Below are 13,602 nucleotides of genomic sequence, written 5' to 3' on the forward strand. Positions count from 1 at the left end.
AACCCCCACAACAGAGCCAGCCTGCCCAGCTCAAGGGCTCACGCACGACCTGATTAACAGGGACTCAGACAGACCTTGGAACAACTAGGAATAGCTTATTCTTTGTTTCTTTGTAGACTGTCAGCTAAAGGACAACGTGCATGGACATGGGAATTAACGAGTGTAAGGAGGGAAAGGAAGTCAATATTCTAATACTCCTTTCTTTAAATGGAAATGATATGCTATCAATTCTACTTCAAAAGCATTAGGAATCATTCTAGATTCATGATTTCAAATAAATAATATGATCAAGAAATGCTTTTTTAAGATGAAGCAATTAAGATCTATGCATTCATATTTTGTTCCATGACAAACATTTTGCACTGTTGGTTCAAGCTACTGTCTTAGCTCATCTTGACTATTGAATTGCTGATCTTTTATTGAAAAAAAATTACAATTTATTCAAGATTAATTTTTAAAAAGAAAAAAATGTGATCATGTTTCTCCCCTTTTGATTGCACTTCATTGGCTTTCCCTTCTGGCCTGTTTTTTTTTTAAATATTTTAAAGGGAATTGTTCCTGTGGATGTCCTATGATTTGCAACTTTTCCCAGTGGCAGTAAGGTGGCGCTGTAAAAAGATCATTGTTATCGCCCGATATCACTCTTGAATCAGGATATAAAGCTTTTTGCGAATATCATGGCGCATAGGCTGGGAGCAGTCTTACCAGCATTAATACATACGGATCAAGCAGGCTTTGTGCCGGGGCGATACGCGTCATCCAACGTTCTTAGAGCCGTGTCGGTATTGCAGAAATGGGGGACGGTGCCGGGAGATGCCATTATCACCAGTTTAGATGCGGAGAAAGCCTTTGACAAGATCCTGTGGGATTACTTGTTCTGGGTGCTTCCCCAATTTGGCATCATGGGAGAGTTTCTAGGGGGCATACGAGCACTGTATAGTAACCCTACTGCCCAGATCTTAATTAACGGCACGCTGTCCCAGTCCTTCTCTCTAGAAAGGGGCACACGGCAGGGGTGCCCATTGTCGCCAATGCTGTTTGTGCTCTCGCTTGAACCCTTTGCCATTAAAATTAGACAGTCCAGGGAGATTACAGGAATCAAGATGGGTGTTCAAGAATTTAAAATAAATATGTTTGCGGACGACATGCTCATATACTTGGATAATGCCACCAAGAATGTACCTAGATTAATAACGTTGCTTTTGCAGTTTGGATCCTTCTCTGGGCTGCGTATAAACTTCGATAAGTCGGAGGCCCTGCCGGTGTCGTCGCCCTGTAAGTGCCAGCAGGTGCACTCTTTTCCCCTTGCGTGGTCCACGGGCACTCTAAAATATCTAGGAGTGTACCTACACAGAGACTTGAGAGTAATATACCGCAAAAATGTCCAGGACAAATTGGACAGTCTACGGAAGTTGTGTCATCAGTGGCGCGATCTCCCTCTCTCTTTACTAGGAAGGGCAGCACTGGTTAAAATGGTCATGTTGCCAAAAATATTATATCCTATACAGATGTTACCTTTATGGATCACGAGGAAGGATGAATCCTACTACAAAGGGTTCATTGGAACTTTTCTATGGGCAGGGAGACGAGCGCGGATAGGTTTTGCTAAACTGACACTGGATAGGGCAAAGGGAGGGATAAATTTGCCAGACTTGCGCTTATACAACGTGGCGGCTATGCTGCGCTGGATCCATGAATTGCATTCGGGGAACTCCAAATTTGCGCCGCAGGCTATATGGCAGGACGAGCAGCTTCAGCAGTCGGCATTCAATTTTTTGCAAGGGGGGAGGAACAGGAAAGGGGGTATCGGGTTTTTGCTCCACCCTTTGAGTCGGGCCTGGGCTTGGTGGAGAAGGGTATTGGGGGGAGCGGTGGGTGCGTCACCCTTCCTTGCAGCAATTGAAAACCCTCAATTCCCAGCAGGACAAGGAGGGTCGCGTTTCAAAATCTGGGCCAGCAATGGATGTAGATATGTGGGAGATTTTACAGCACTGGGAGGCGGGCTTTTCCCTACATTCGAGCAGGCAAGAGTTCAATGGAATTTGTCCCAAGCAGATGTTCTGCCCTTCTTACAATGGAGGCATTACTGTGCGTCCCTGACTTCGGTACGGTCCCAGGGGCCGACCTCCCGGCTAGACAAGTTATTTTGTCAAATGCCAGAAACGGCCAATAAACTGGCAGTGTGGTATGCGCTGGGGAGGGAACAGAAGGAAGCGCCCTTTTTTGCTGGCTTAGCACGATGGTGGAGCGAACAATTGGGGGAGGAAATTACTACGGGAATGCTATCCAAATGCTTCCAGGGGGCGTTTAGAATGACCTCCAGTGCAAACCTACAAGAAATGCAGTTTAGACTGCTCCATGGTGTTTTTATAACGAGGGAGAAAGGTAAGCGAATGGGATTATGGGAAGATGACACATGTGTGCGATGCAAACACAAAGTAGGGTCCCTTGTGCACACCTTCTTGGAGTGCTTGAAGTTGGGCACCTTCTGGACGGGGGTACTGGAGACATTGGGGCGTCTGTTGACAACGCAGGTGGAGTGGTATTATAGGGTGGTACTGCTGGGGGATGACGACACTTTGAGAGGGCAGGGATTATCTCCATCACAAGTGCGCTTTGCCTGTGTAGCGCTAATGCTGGCCAGGAAATCAATACTGGCAAACTGGGTCGGTGAAGCACCCCCAACTGTACAGCAGTGGAGGGGTAGGATGACGCAGATGGCGCACTGGGAAGAGGAGCGCACTAAATCTTCCGGCCAGAGGGGTCAAGCATATAGAGATATGTGGCGACTTTACGTGGCTATGAATCCAGGTTCACAAAGTTCTCCGGGAGAGGGCGGGGGGTTGGAGGGGGGAGGGAAGTAGCGGGGAAGGGGGGCTAATGTGGGGTGGAGGGAGATAATGAAAAAAACCGGGTGTATGGAACACTGACTGACTGATTACTGGCACATGCAGGGGCAGCTTAACGGAGGAGTAGGTGACAGCATATTAAACTGCTCTATGTACAAAAAACTTTGTTGCTGGTAGGGTTACCCTTGCTTTGGAATTATTTGCGTTGTAATGTAATGCTGTTGGTGTTCTGGTACCTTAATAAAAAATTACTTATAAAAAAAAAAAAAAAAAGATCATTGTTCTCTTTTATTCCCAACTTTTAAATATGTTCACAACAAAAGGCAATTAAAAGAGTCGTTTCCTATAAAGCAGTTCAGGAATGGAATGTCCTTCCCATCTTATTAAAGAAAATCTCTTTAAACTTTACTGTTCCAAAATATGATTGAGGTCTACAAAATCCTGAGTGGTGTAGAACGAGCAACGTAACATAATAAGTGACGGCAGATAAAGACCTGAATGGTCCATCCAGTCTGCCCAGCAGTCACATTCATTATCAAATCAAGATTAAATCAACAGTGAACATGATATTATATACTTGATCATGCTCTTTCTTTGCTGTTTCTGGAACATAGACCATAGAAGCTCGCCCAGCTCAGTCCTTTTGTTCCAACTACTGGAGTTGCCGTCAAAACCCACTCCAGTCTATCCAAATCCACCTTGTCATTTACAGGACAAAGACTGTAAAAGTCTGCCCAGCACTGTCATGTTCCAAACCACTGGATTGTCCTTCGAAGATCTCTCCAGCCCATCGTAAACCGGATCACTCAGACTGTACAAGCCAGCCCTGCACCTGCCTTAGTTGATGCAGCCAGAGTCGCCATCTAAGCACCACTTGACATGCAAACACATATGCAACCCTTTAAATTTTGTTTTTTATATCATTCATTTTCTAATTAAAGATCCTCTGTGTTCATCCCACACCTTTTTGAATTCCACCAGTTTTTGTTTATACCACCTCCCTCGGGAGGTCATTCCAGGCATTCACCACTCTCTCTGTGAAAAAGTTTTCTGACATTACTCCTAAGTCTACCACCCTGCAACCGCAATTCATGTCCTCTAGTTTTACCACTTTCCCTTCTCTGGAAAATATTTGTTTCTATATTAATACCTTTCAAGTATTTGAACATCTGTATCATATCTCCCCATCCTTCCTCTCCTCTTGGGTATACACAGTCAGGTCTTCCAGTCACTTCTCATATGTCCTTTACTGCAAGCCCCATATCATTCTTGTCGCCTTCCTCTGGATCACTTCAAGTCTTCTTACATCTTTAGCAAGATACGGCCTCCAAAACTGAACGCAATACTCCAGGTGGGGTCTCACCAATGGTTTGTTCAAGGGTATTAACACCTTCTTTCTTCTACTGGTTACTCCTCTTTCTATACAGCCTAGCATCCTTCTGGCTATGGCCACCACCTTGTCACACTGTTTCATCGCCTTCAGATCCTCAGATACTGTCAAGCCAAGATTCCTCTCCCTGTCTGTGCATGCCTCTCACCACCTAGCACATATGTCTCCCTTGGGTTTCTACTTTGTAGAAGTGAATCAATTTTTTTACTTGTTCCAAATCTACAAAGACTAGGGGACACTCAAGGAAGTTACATGGAAATACTTTTAAAACAAATAGGAGGACATATTTTTTCACTCAACAAATAGTTACGATCTGGATCTCTTTGCCAGAGGATGTAGTAACAGCAGTTAGCATACCCACTGGCATACCATTCTTCACTGGCGAACAAATCATTCACAACTTAAACAAGAACAAACAATGTACACCACGAGAGGCAGAATAGACCCACTAACGTTCTGGCAACAAATCTATGACAACGAATGGACAACACAAACAGACTTAACCCAATTTCTCCATGACTGGGACAACAGATGCAGAATCATATTAGACAACATAGCACCACTCCAAACCAGAACCTCACATAGAAAAAACTCAATACCATGGTTAACTGGAGAACTAAAGACACAAGTCAGAAGACTCGAACGTGCATGGAACAAGAAAAAAAGACGACTCTTCACTCAACGCCTGGAAACAACTACAGAGGAAATACAAATACACTATTAGACAGACCAAAAGATCACATTATAAAACTAAAATCGGTCCAGGCTACAAGGGTACACATAAACTCTTCCAACTCGTAAACAATCTACTAAATACCACACCGATCACCTCTAATAACATAAATACCCCATCAGCGAACAACCTGGCCAATTACTTCAAAGAGAAAATCATAAAGCTACGAACCACTATACCCAGCAACCCAATTGATTATGCAAACCTCATTGAATGCCTAGATCCAATACATGGAGAATACCCAGCAGACCGATTATGGACCAACTTTGACGCACTATCAATCGAAAATATCTCCCAACTACTCAAAAGATACGCCAAATCGCACTGCAGAGTAGACATTTGTCCTAGTAATCTGATAGGAAACGCCCCCCAACATTTTATAACAGACCTCACAAGACACTTGAACTACATGCTACAAAATGGTCTTTTCCCAAAGGATAAAGGAAATATTTTACTTACTCCATTACCTAAAGACACAAAGAAAAGTACAAACGACCAAACGACCTAACCAACTACTGCCCAGTAGCATCTATCCCTCTAATAACCAAATTAATGGAAGGGGCAGTGACGAAACAACTCAGCAACCACCTAAATAAACACTCAATCTTGCACGAATCCCAATCAGGATTCCGATCAAACCATAGCACAGAAACAGTACTAGTAACCCTAATGAACAAATTTAAACAAACAATTGCAACAGGCAATAACATACTTCTCCTACAATTTGACATGTCCAGTGCCTTCAACATGGTTAACCACCAAATATTACTACACATCCTGGAATACTTTGGAGTTGGAGGTAATGTTCTTAATTGGTTTAGAGGATTCCTGACAACTGGATCATACCAAGTAACAACTAACACGGTGATATCAGACCCATGGATACCTGAATGTGGAGTCCCCCAAGGATCCCCCCTCTCACCAACCCTCTTTAACCTAATGATGATACCACTAGCCAAGCTATTAGACAATCAAAACCTTAACCCATATATATATGCAGATGATGTCACAATCTACATCCCACTCAAACAAGACCTAAAGGAAATTACCAACGAAATCAACCAAAGCTTCCAAATCATGCACTCTTGGGCGGATGCATTCCAGCTAAAACTCAATGCAGAAAAACACAATGTCTTATATTAACCTCACAACATAACACAAATAAATTCACCACCATAACCACCCCTAACATTTCCCTCCCCATCTCAAACAATCTGAAAATTCTGGGAGTCACCATTGACCGAAACCTCACACTTGAAAACCACGTGAAGAATACAACAAAGAAAATGTTCCACTCCATGAGGAAACTCAAAAGAGTAAAACCTTTCTTCCCAAGAGCCATCTTTCGAAACCTAGTTCAATCCCTAGTACTAAGTCACCTGGACTATTGCAACTCACTCTATGCTGGCTGTAAAGAACAGAACATCAAGAAACTCCAAACAGTCCAGAATACCGCAGCCAGACTCATATTTGGAAAAACAAAATATGAAAGTGCAAAACCCCTAAGAAAGAACCTACACCGGCTCCCACTGAAAGAACGTACCACGTGCAAGATATGCACGATTGTTCATAAAATCATTCATGGAGATGCCCCGACCTACATGCTAGACCTAGTGGACCTTCCACCCAGAAATGCCAAACAATCTTCCCGCACCTTTCTCAACCTACACTTCCCCAGCTGTAAAGGGGTCAAGTACAAACTCACACATGCATCTAGCTTTTCCTATATGAGTACGAAGATATGGAATGCACTACCAACTCACCTGAAATCGATCAATGAATTAAATAGCTTCCGCAAAGCTCTGAAAACCTCTCTCTTTCTCAAAGCCTACCACGAGAACCCATAACGACTTGAACACAGCCCTTACATTCTGTTATTCAGAATTTCTCACTGTACAGCTGCTTAACCTCTTGTTTTCTGCTCTCTCTTTGCAACACCAATTGTATTTCCTCCCTGTTATGGCGATGCCAAAACAGATCTTTGTAAGCCACAATGAGCCTGCAAATAGGTGGGAAAATGTGGGATACAAGTGCAATAAATAAATAAATATCTGGGTTTAAAAAAGATTTGGACAAATTCCTGCAGAAAAAGCCCATAGTCTGTTTTTGAGACAGACATGGGAAGCCACTGTTTGCCCTGGAATTGGTAGCATGGTATGTGGCTATGATTTGGGTTTCTGCCAGGTACTAGTGACCTGGATTAGCCAGTGTTGGAAACAGGATACTGGGCTAGATGGACCACTGGTCTGACCCAGTGTGGCTATTCTTATGTTCGTATAGTTTTTAACAAAGTTGTGATGTGTGATGTTTGTTGTAAATATTTCCTTCTTTTGTTTATTTTTGTAAACTGCTTAGGGCTCAACTTTGTTGGGAAAAGACGGTATAGAAATATCAATATAAGATTAGATTACATGACGGCAACTTGTTTAACTAGAATGACGGATATGTGAGTACACCCTTGGGCTTACCTTAGAAACCCTAGTGGTCTAGTTGCTTGTTGGGGCAGGAACAATCTCCAGTCACTCCTGCCCCTGTCATCTCAACCATCAAAATGGCTGTTGCAAACCCCAGCTGAAGTCCCTTCAGTGGCTGAGACCCTCAATGGCAGTCTTCAGCTGGGGTTTGAGGCAGTCATTTTGACAGCAGAGATGACAAGGGCAGGAGTGACTGGGATTGCTTCTGCTCCAACTAGCCACTAGACCACCAGCGACTAAGTTTGGTCTGGTGGGAGGGGTGGGCTACATTTGTTCGGGAGGAGGGAGGGGGCTACCTTTGTTTGAAGGGGGAGGAGGAGGAGGGAAAGAGAGGAGGCTACTATGGTTTGGGGGTGGGACTTGTTTCAGCTTTGGCTGAAGCTGAAAAAAAGAGGTTTTGGTCAGCCTCTACTTAATTTTTCTCTCAGGTCATGATCAGAAAAACATCTGTACCTCCGGCTTCCGATGAGTATCAGCTTCAGAACCTTCCAGAGGAGTCACAAATCCACAAACTGGGTTCTTCCTCTTTTCAACATCTACAAGACAAAATGGAACCAAATTAGACCTATATACAACTTCCAACAGTACGTTTCAATCCAATCAGACTCAGAAGTCCAACATTGAACTATACTGGGCCCAGGAGTGGGAGTCAGTGACAGTGGATTACAAGGCCACCCTTGTGGTTCAGTACAGTTGTGTGCACTGTCTTACAGAAAACCTGTTTTTAATTCACAGACCTGACTTCTGCTCCCAGGACAGCTGGGTGAGGGAGGGGGGGGGGGATTCTATGTATGCAGTGTTCACAGCCCCCAGCACTCAACAGTGGCACCTAGTGGACAGGTGGGAACTGCTGGCCAACAAGAAATAACATTACAAAATCAGAATTCAGCTGTAGCTGTCAGTATTCTTTTTAAACTTTAGGTGTAGTGATTAAAAAAATATCTGGACATTCAGCGCTACTATCTAGACAGTGGATGGTGCCGAATATTGAGATAAGGCAGAGAGCACCAGAACTTATTCAGATAATGGCAAAATTCAGTCTATTTGCCAGATAATTTAGGACAGCCGTCTATCTGTCCTAAGTTATGCAGATAAGTTATCTGGATAGTAGACTGAACATTGCCACTCTCAAGAAGTTCCAGTATGACCCTGGGTCCTCCCAAGACCCGTCTCAAACTATCCACATAGTGCCAAGATTGTCTGTAAGAATATAGAGGCACCATCCGGGCAGTACCAGGATGTTTCTTTAAGGATATTCAGAAGCATTAGATGAATAACACAGGGAAAAGTGAAAGAGGGTGCAATTTGACATACTGCCTTTCTGTAGTCACAATCAAAATGATTTATACAAATTATATACCGGTACTTAATTTTTTTCCTGGGGTAATGGAGGGATAAATGAGTTCCCCAGAGCCACAGTGGGAACTGAACCTGGTTCCCCTGGTTCTCAGCCCACTGCAATAACCATTAGGCTACTCCTCCACTCTACAGGGGGTCTATAAGGATATTCAGAAGCACTATCCTAACAGAGAGGAGCGTCTGTAAAGATATTCAGAGGAATTTTCCAGACAGTGCAGAGGTGGTCTGTAAGGATATTCAGAGGTACCATCCAGATAGAGCCCCTGAATATCCCAGTCAGTAGCTCTTATCCAGATAACAGGTGCTGTTTTTCTGACATGTGCCTTTGAATATTGAGTTGCACATTACCAGGTCCATCAATTCTGTCACTGACACCAAATTATAATGGGTTCAACTGGAATTCATTGGTGGTTGATCACACCAGAGTTACCTATACCAAAGGTAATAGATTCCCCAAGGATTGTAACTTGAGTACTGCTTGTATTGGATACATCAGGCTCAGCCACGTCTCTCACCCCAGAGAGCCCAGGTTAGGCAAGGAGTGTTCGCCACAGTAGCTGCACCAGGTTCCACAGGGATGGACATTGTTTTCATCAGGTTTCAGAGGGAGGAATACGTACTATGTACTAGCCAGTGACACTTCACTTACACTGGATGTACCAGGCTCTCCAGATGGCATTATTCAGACGGATTTTTTCTCTGCACAAAAGTCGCAACCCTTTAAAATTCTTCCATTTTGGAGATACCAGCTTCCCACTACAAAAAAACAAAACAAGACATTAGAGAAATCCTCTCTGAATCAGCTCAGGGAAGAACATTAGTTATAGCTAATCCATTAAATTGAGAAAGAGAAGGGGAGGGAGAGATAATGAGAAATGGTCATTTTTCCCCTCTCTGTGCAGGGAGACTTACCACCTGATCTATTTAAGTTCCCCTCCTCATCCATTCTACTACTACTACTTATCACTTCTATAGCGCTACAAGGCATACGCAGCGCTGTACACCAAACATGAAAAGAAAGTCCCTGCTCAAAGAGCTCACAATCTAAATAGGACAGGCAAACAGACAGAACAACTAAGAGGTAAGGGAATTAAAGAGGTGGGGGTAAAAGGGTACAGGGCAAGTGAGTAGTGGTTAGTAGTCAAAAGCAGCAAGGTGGGCTTTTAGCCTGGATTTGAAAATGGCCAAAGATGGCGCTAAACGTACAGGCTCGGGAAGTCTATTCCAGGCGTGAGGAGCAGCGAGATAAAAGCGTTTAACTTTAAAAAAGGAGACTATGATAAAATGAGAAGAACGGTAAAAAAAAAACTTAGGGGGGCAACTGAGAGAGTAAAAACTGTACAACAGGCGTGGACGCTGTTCAAAAATACCATCCTGGAGGCCCAGGCCATACATATTCCGCAAATTAGAAAAGAAAGACGGAAGTCCAAAAGACACCCGGCCTGGTTGAAAAGTGAGGTGAAGGAAGCTATTAGGGCTAAAAGAAACGCCTTCAGAAAATGGAAGAAGGAACCGTCTGAAAATAACAAGAAACAGCATAAGGAGTGTCAAAGCAAATGCAAGGCGCAGATTAAGAAGGCCAAGAGGGAGTATGAAAAAAAGATAGCATTAGAGGCAAAAAAACATAGTAAAATTTTTTTTCGGTATATTAAAAGCAGGAAGCCGGCAAAAGAATCGGTTGGGCCGCTGGATGACCGAGGGGTAAAAGGGGCGATCAAGGAAGACAAAGACGTAGCGGAGAGACTGAATGAATTCTTTGCTTCAGTCTTCACCGAGGAAGATTTGGGTGGGATACCGGTGTCGGAAATGGTATTTCAAGCGGACGAGTCGGAGAACCTTACTGACTTCACGGTAAACCTGGAGGACGTAATGGGGCAGTTCGGCAAACTGAAGAGTAGCAAATCTCCTGGACCGGATGGTATTCATCCTAGAGTACTGATAGAACTGAAAAACGAGCTTGCGGAGCTACTGCTAGTGATATGCAACTTATCCTTAAAATCGAGCGTGGTACCAGAAGATTGGAGGGTGGCCAATGTAACGCCCATTTTTTAAAAAGGCTCCAGGGGAGATCCGGGAAATTATAGACCAGTGAGTCTGACGTCGGTGCCTGGGAAAATGGTAGAGGCTATTATTAAAAACAAAATTACAGAGCACATCCGAGGACATGGATTACTGAGACCAAGTCAGCATGGCTTTTGTGTGGGGAAATCTTGCCTGACCAATTTACTTCAATTCTTTGAAGGAGTGAACAAACATGTGGACAAAGGGGAGTCGGTTGATATTGTGTATCTGGATTTTCAAAAGGCGTTTGACAAGGTACCTCATGAAAGGCTACAGAGGAAATTGGAGGGTCATGGGATAGGAGGAAATGTCCTATTGTGGATTAAAAACTGGTTGAAGGATAGGAAACAGAGAGTGGGGTTAAATGGGCAGTATTCACAATGGAGAAGGGTAGTTAGTGGGGTTCCTCAGGGGTCCCGTGCTAGGACCGCTGCTTTTTAATATATTTATAAATGATTTAGAGATGGGAGTAACTAGCGAGGTAATTAAATTTGCTGATGACACAAAGTTATTCAAAGTCGTTAAATCACGACAGGATTGTGAAAAATTACAAGAGGACCTTACGAGACTGGGAGACTGGGCAGCTAAATGGCAGATGATGTTTAATGTGAGCAAGTGCAAGGTGATGCATGTGGGAAAAAAGAACCCGAATTATAGCTACGTCATGCAAGGTTCCACGTTAGGAGTTACGGACCAAGAAAGGGATCTGGGTGTCGTCGTCGATAAGACACTGAAACCTTCTGCTCAGTGTGCTGCTGCGGCTAAGAAAGCGAATAGAATGCTGGGTATTATTAGGAAAGGTATGGAAAACAGGTGTGAGGATGTTATAATGCCGTTGTATCGCTCCATGGTGCGACCGCACCTTGAGAATTGTGTTCAATTCTGGTCGCCGCATCTCAAGAAAGATATAGTAGAATTGGAAAAGGTGCAGCGAAGGGCGACTAAAATGATAGCGGGGATGGGACGACTTCCCTATGAAGAAAGACTAAGGAGGCTAGGGCTATACAGCTTGGAGAAGAGACGGCTGAGGGGAGACATGATAGAGGTATATAAAATAATGAGTGGAGTGGAACAGGTGGATGTGAAGCTTCTGTTCACGCTTTCCAAAAATACTAGGACTAGGGGGCATGCGATGAAACTACAGTGTAGTAAATTTAAAACAAATCGGAGAAACTTTTTCTTCACCCAACGTGTAATTAAACTCTGGAATTCGTTGCCGGAGAAAGTGGTGAAGGCGGTTAGCTTAGCAGAGTTTAAAAAGGGGTTGGACGGTTTCCTAAAGGACAAGTCCATAAACCGCTACTAAACGGACTTGGAAAAATCCAAAATTCCAGGAATAACATGTATAGAATGTTTGTACGTTTGGGAAGCTTGCCAGGTGCCCTTGGCCTGGATTGGCCGCTGTCGTGGACAGGATGCTGGGCTCGATAGACCCTTGGTCTTTTCCCAGTATGGCATTACTTATGTATATGTACTTAGGAACGGAATCTGGAATTAGTAGTAGAGGAGAAGGGGACAGACAAGAGAGATTTGTCCATAAAACGGAGTACCCGAGGGGGGGGGGCGTAGTGAGAGACAAGAGTGGAGAGGTACTGGGGAGCAGTAGAGTGAATGCACCTATAGGTCAGTAAGAGAAGTTTGAATTGAATGCGGAAACAGATAGGGAGCCAGTGAAGTGACTTGAGGAGAGGGCTAATGTGAGCATAGCGACTCTGGCGGAAAATGAGTCACGCAGCAGAGTTTTGGACTGATTGAAGAGGAGAGAGATGGCTAAGTGGGAGGCCGGTGAGAAGCAGGTTGCAATAATCTAGGCGAGAGGTGATAAGAGAGGTGGATAAGGGTTCTGGTAGAGTGCTCAGAGATGAAGGGATGGATTTTGCTGATGTTATAGAGAAAGAAACGACAGGTTTTGGCAATCTGCTGAATGTGAGCAGAGAAGGAGAGAGAGGAGTCGAAGATGACCCCAAGGTTACGAGCTGATGAGACAGGGAGAATGAGAGTGCCATCCACAGAAATAGAGAAAGGGGGGAGAGGATAGGTGGGTTTAGGGGGAAAGATGAGAAGCTCGGTTTTGGCCATGTTAAGTTTCAGATGACGTTGAGACATACAGGCATCAATATCAGATAGGCAGGCTGATACATTGGTCTGGATGCTGGTTGAGATTTCGGGGGTAGAGAGGTAGATCTGGGAGTCGTCAGTGTAGAGATGGTATTGAAAGCCATGGGATGATATCAGAGAGCCAAGAGAAGAAGTGTAGATGGAGAACAGGAGAGGACCAAGAACAGAACCCTGAGGTACACCGATTGGTAGTGGGATAGAAGTGGAAGAGGATCCACCAGAGTGTACACTAAAGGTGCGAAGCGAGAGGTAGGAGGAGAACCAGGAAAGAATCCAAGTGAAGACAACTTATCAAGGAGTAAGCTGTGATCAACAGTGTCAAAAGCGGTGGATAGATCGAGAAGGATGAGGATAGAATAGAGACCTTTGGATTTGGACAGTAACAGGTCGTTGAAAACTTTTGTAAGTGCAGTTTCATTTGAATAAAGAGGGCGAAAGCCAGATTGGAGTGGGTCAAGAACAGCTTGAGATGAAAGAAAGTCAAGACAGCGGCGGTGAACGGCACGTTCAAGTATCTTGGAGAGGAAAGAGAGGAAGGAGAGGAGGGAGATGGGTCGATAGTTGGAAGGACAGGTAGTGAAGGCTTCTTAAGGAGTGGTGTGACCACGGCATGTTTGA

The 13,602-nt window shown here is 44.1% G+C and overlaps 1 protein-coding gene across 1 annotated transcript in view; it reads right to left on the reverse strand.

Moving 5' to 3' along the window:
• MLXIPL (MLX interacting protein like) overlaps positions 1-13,602 on the reverse strand; it is a 389,368-nt gene that overhangs the window by 254,283 nt on the left and 121,483 nt on the right. The window contains exons 2-3 of the mRNA XM_030185603.1: positions 9,455-9,561; positions 7,900-7,982 (exon numbers count right to left, since the gene is read on the reverse strand). Coding sequence (XP_030041463.1) covers positions 7,900-7,982; positions 9,455-9,561 — 190 coding nt within the window. The remainder of the gene's footprint in view (positions 1-7,899; positions 7,983-9,454; positions 9,562-13,602) is intronic.

This window comes from Microcaecilia unicolor, chromosome 13, assembly GCF_901765095.1.
Source record: "Microcaecilia unicolor chromosome 13, aMicUni1.1, whole genome shotgun sequence".
Classification (NCBI taxonomy): domain Eukaryota; kingdom Metazoa; phylum Chordata; class Amphibia; order Gymnophiona; family Siphonopidae; genus Microcaecilia; species Microcaecilia unicolor.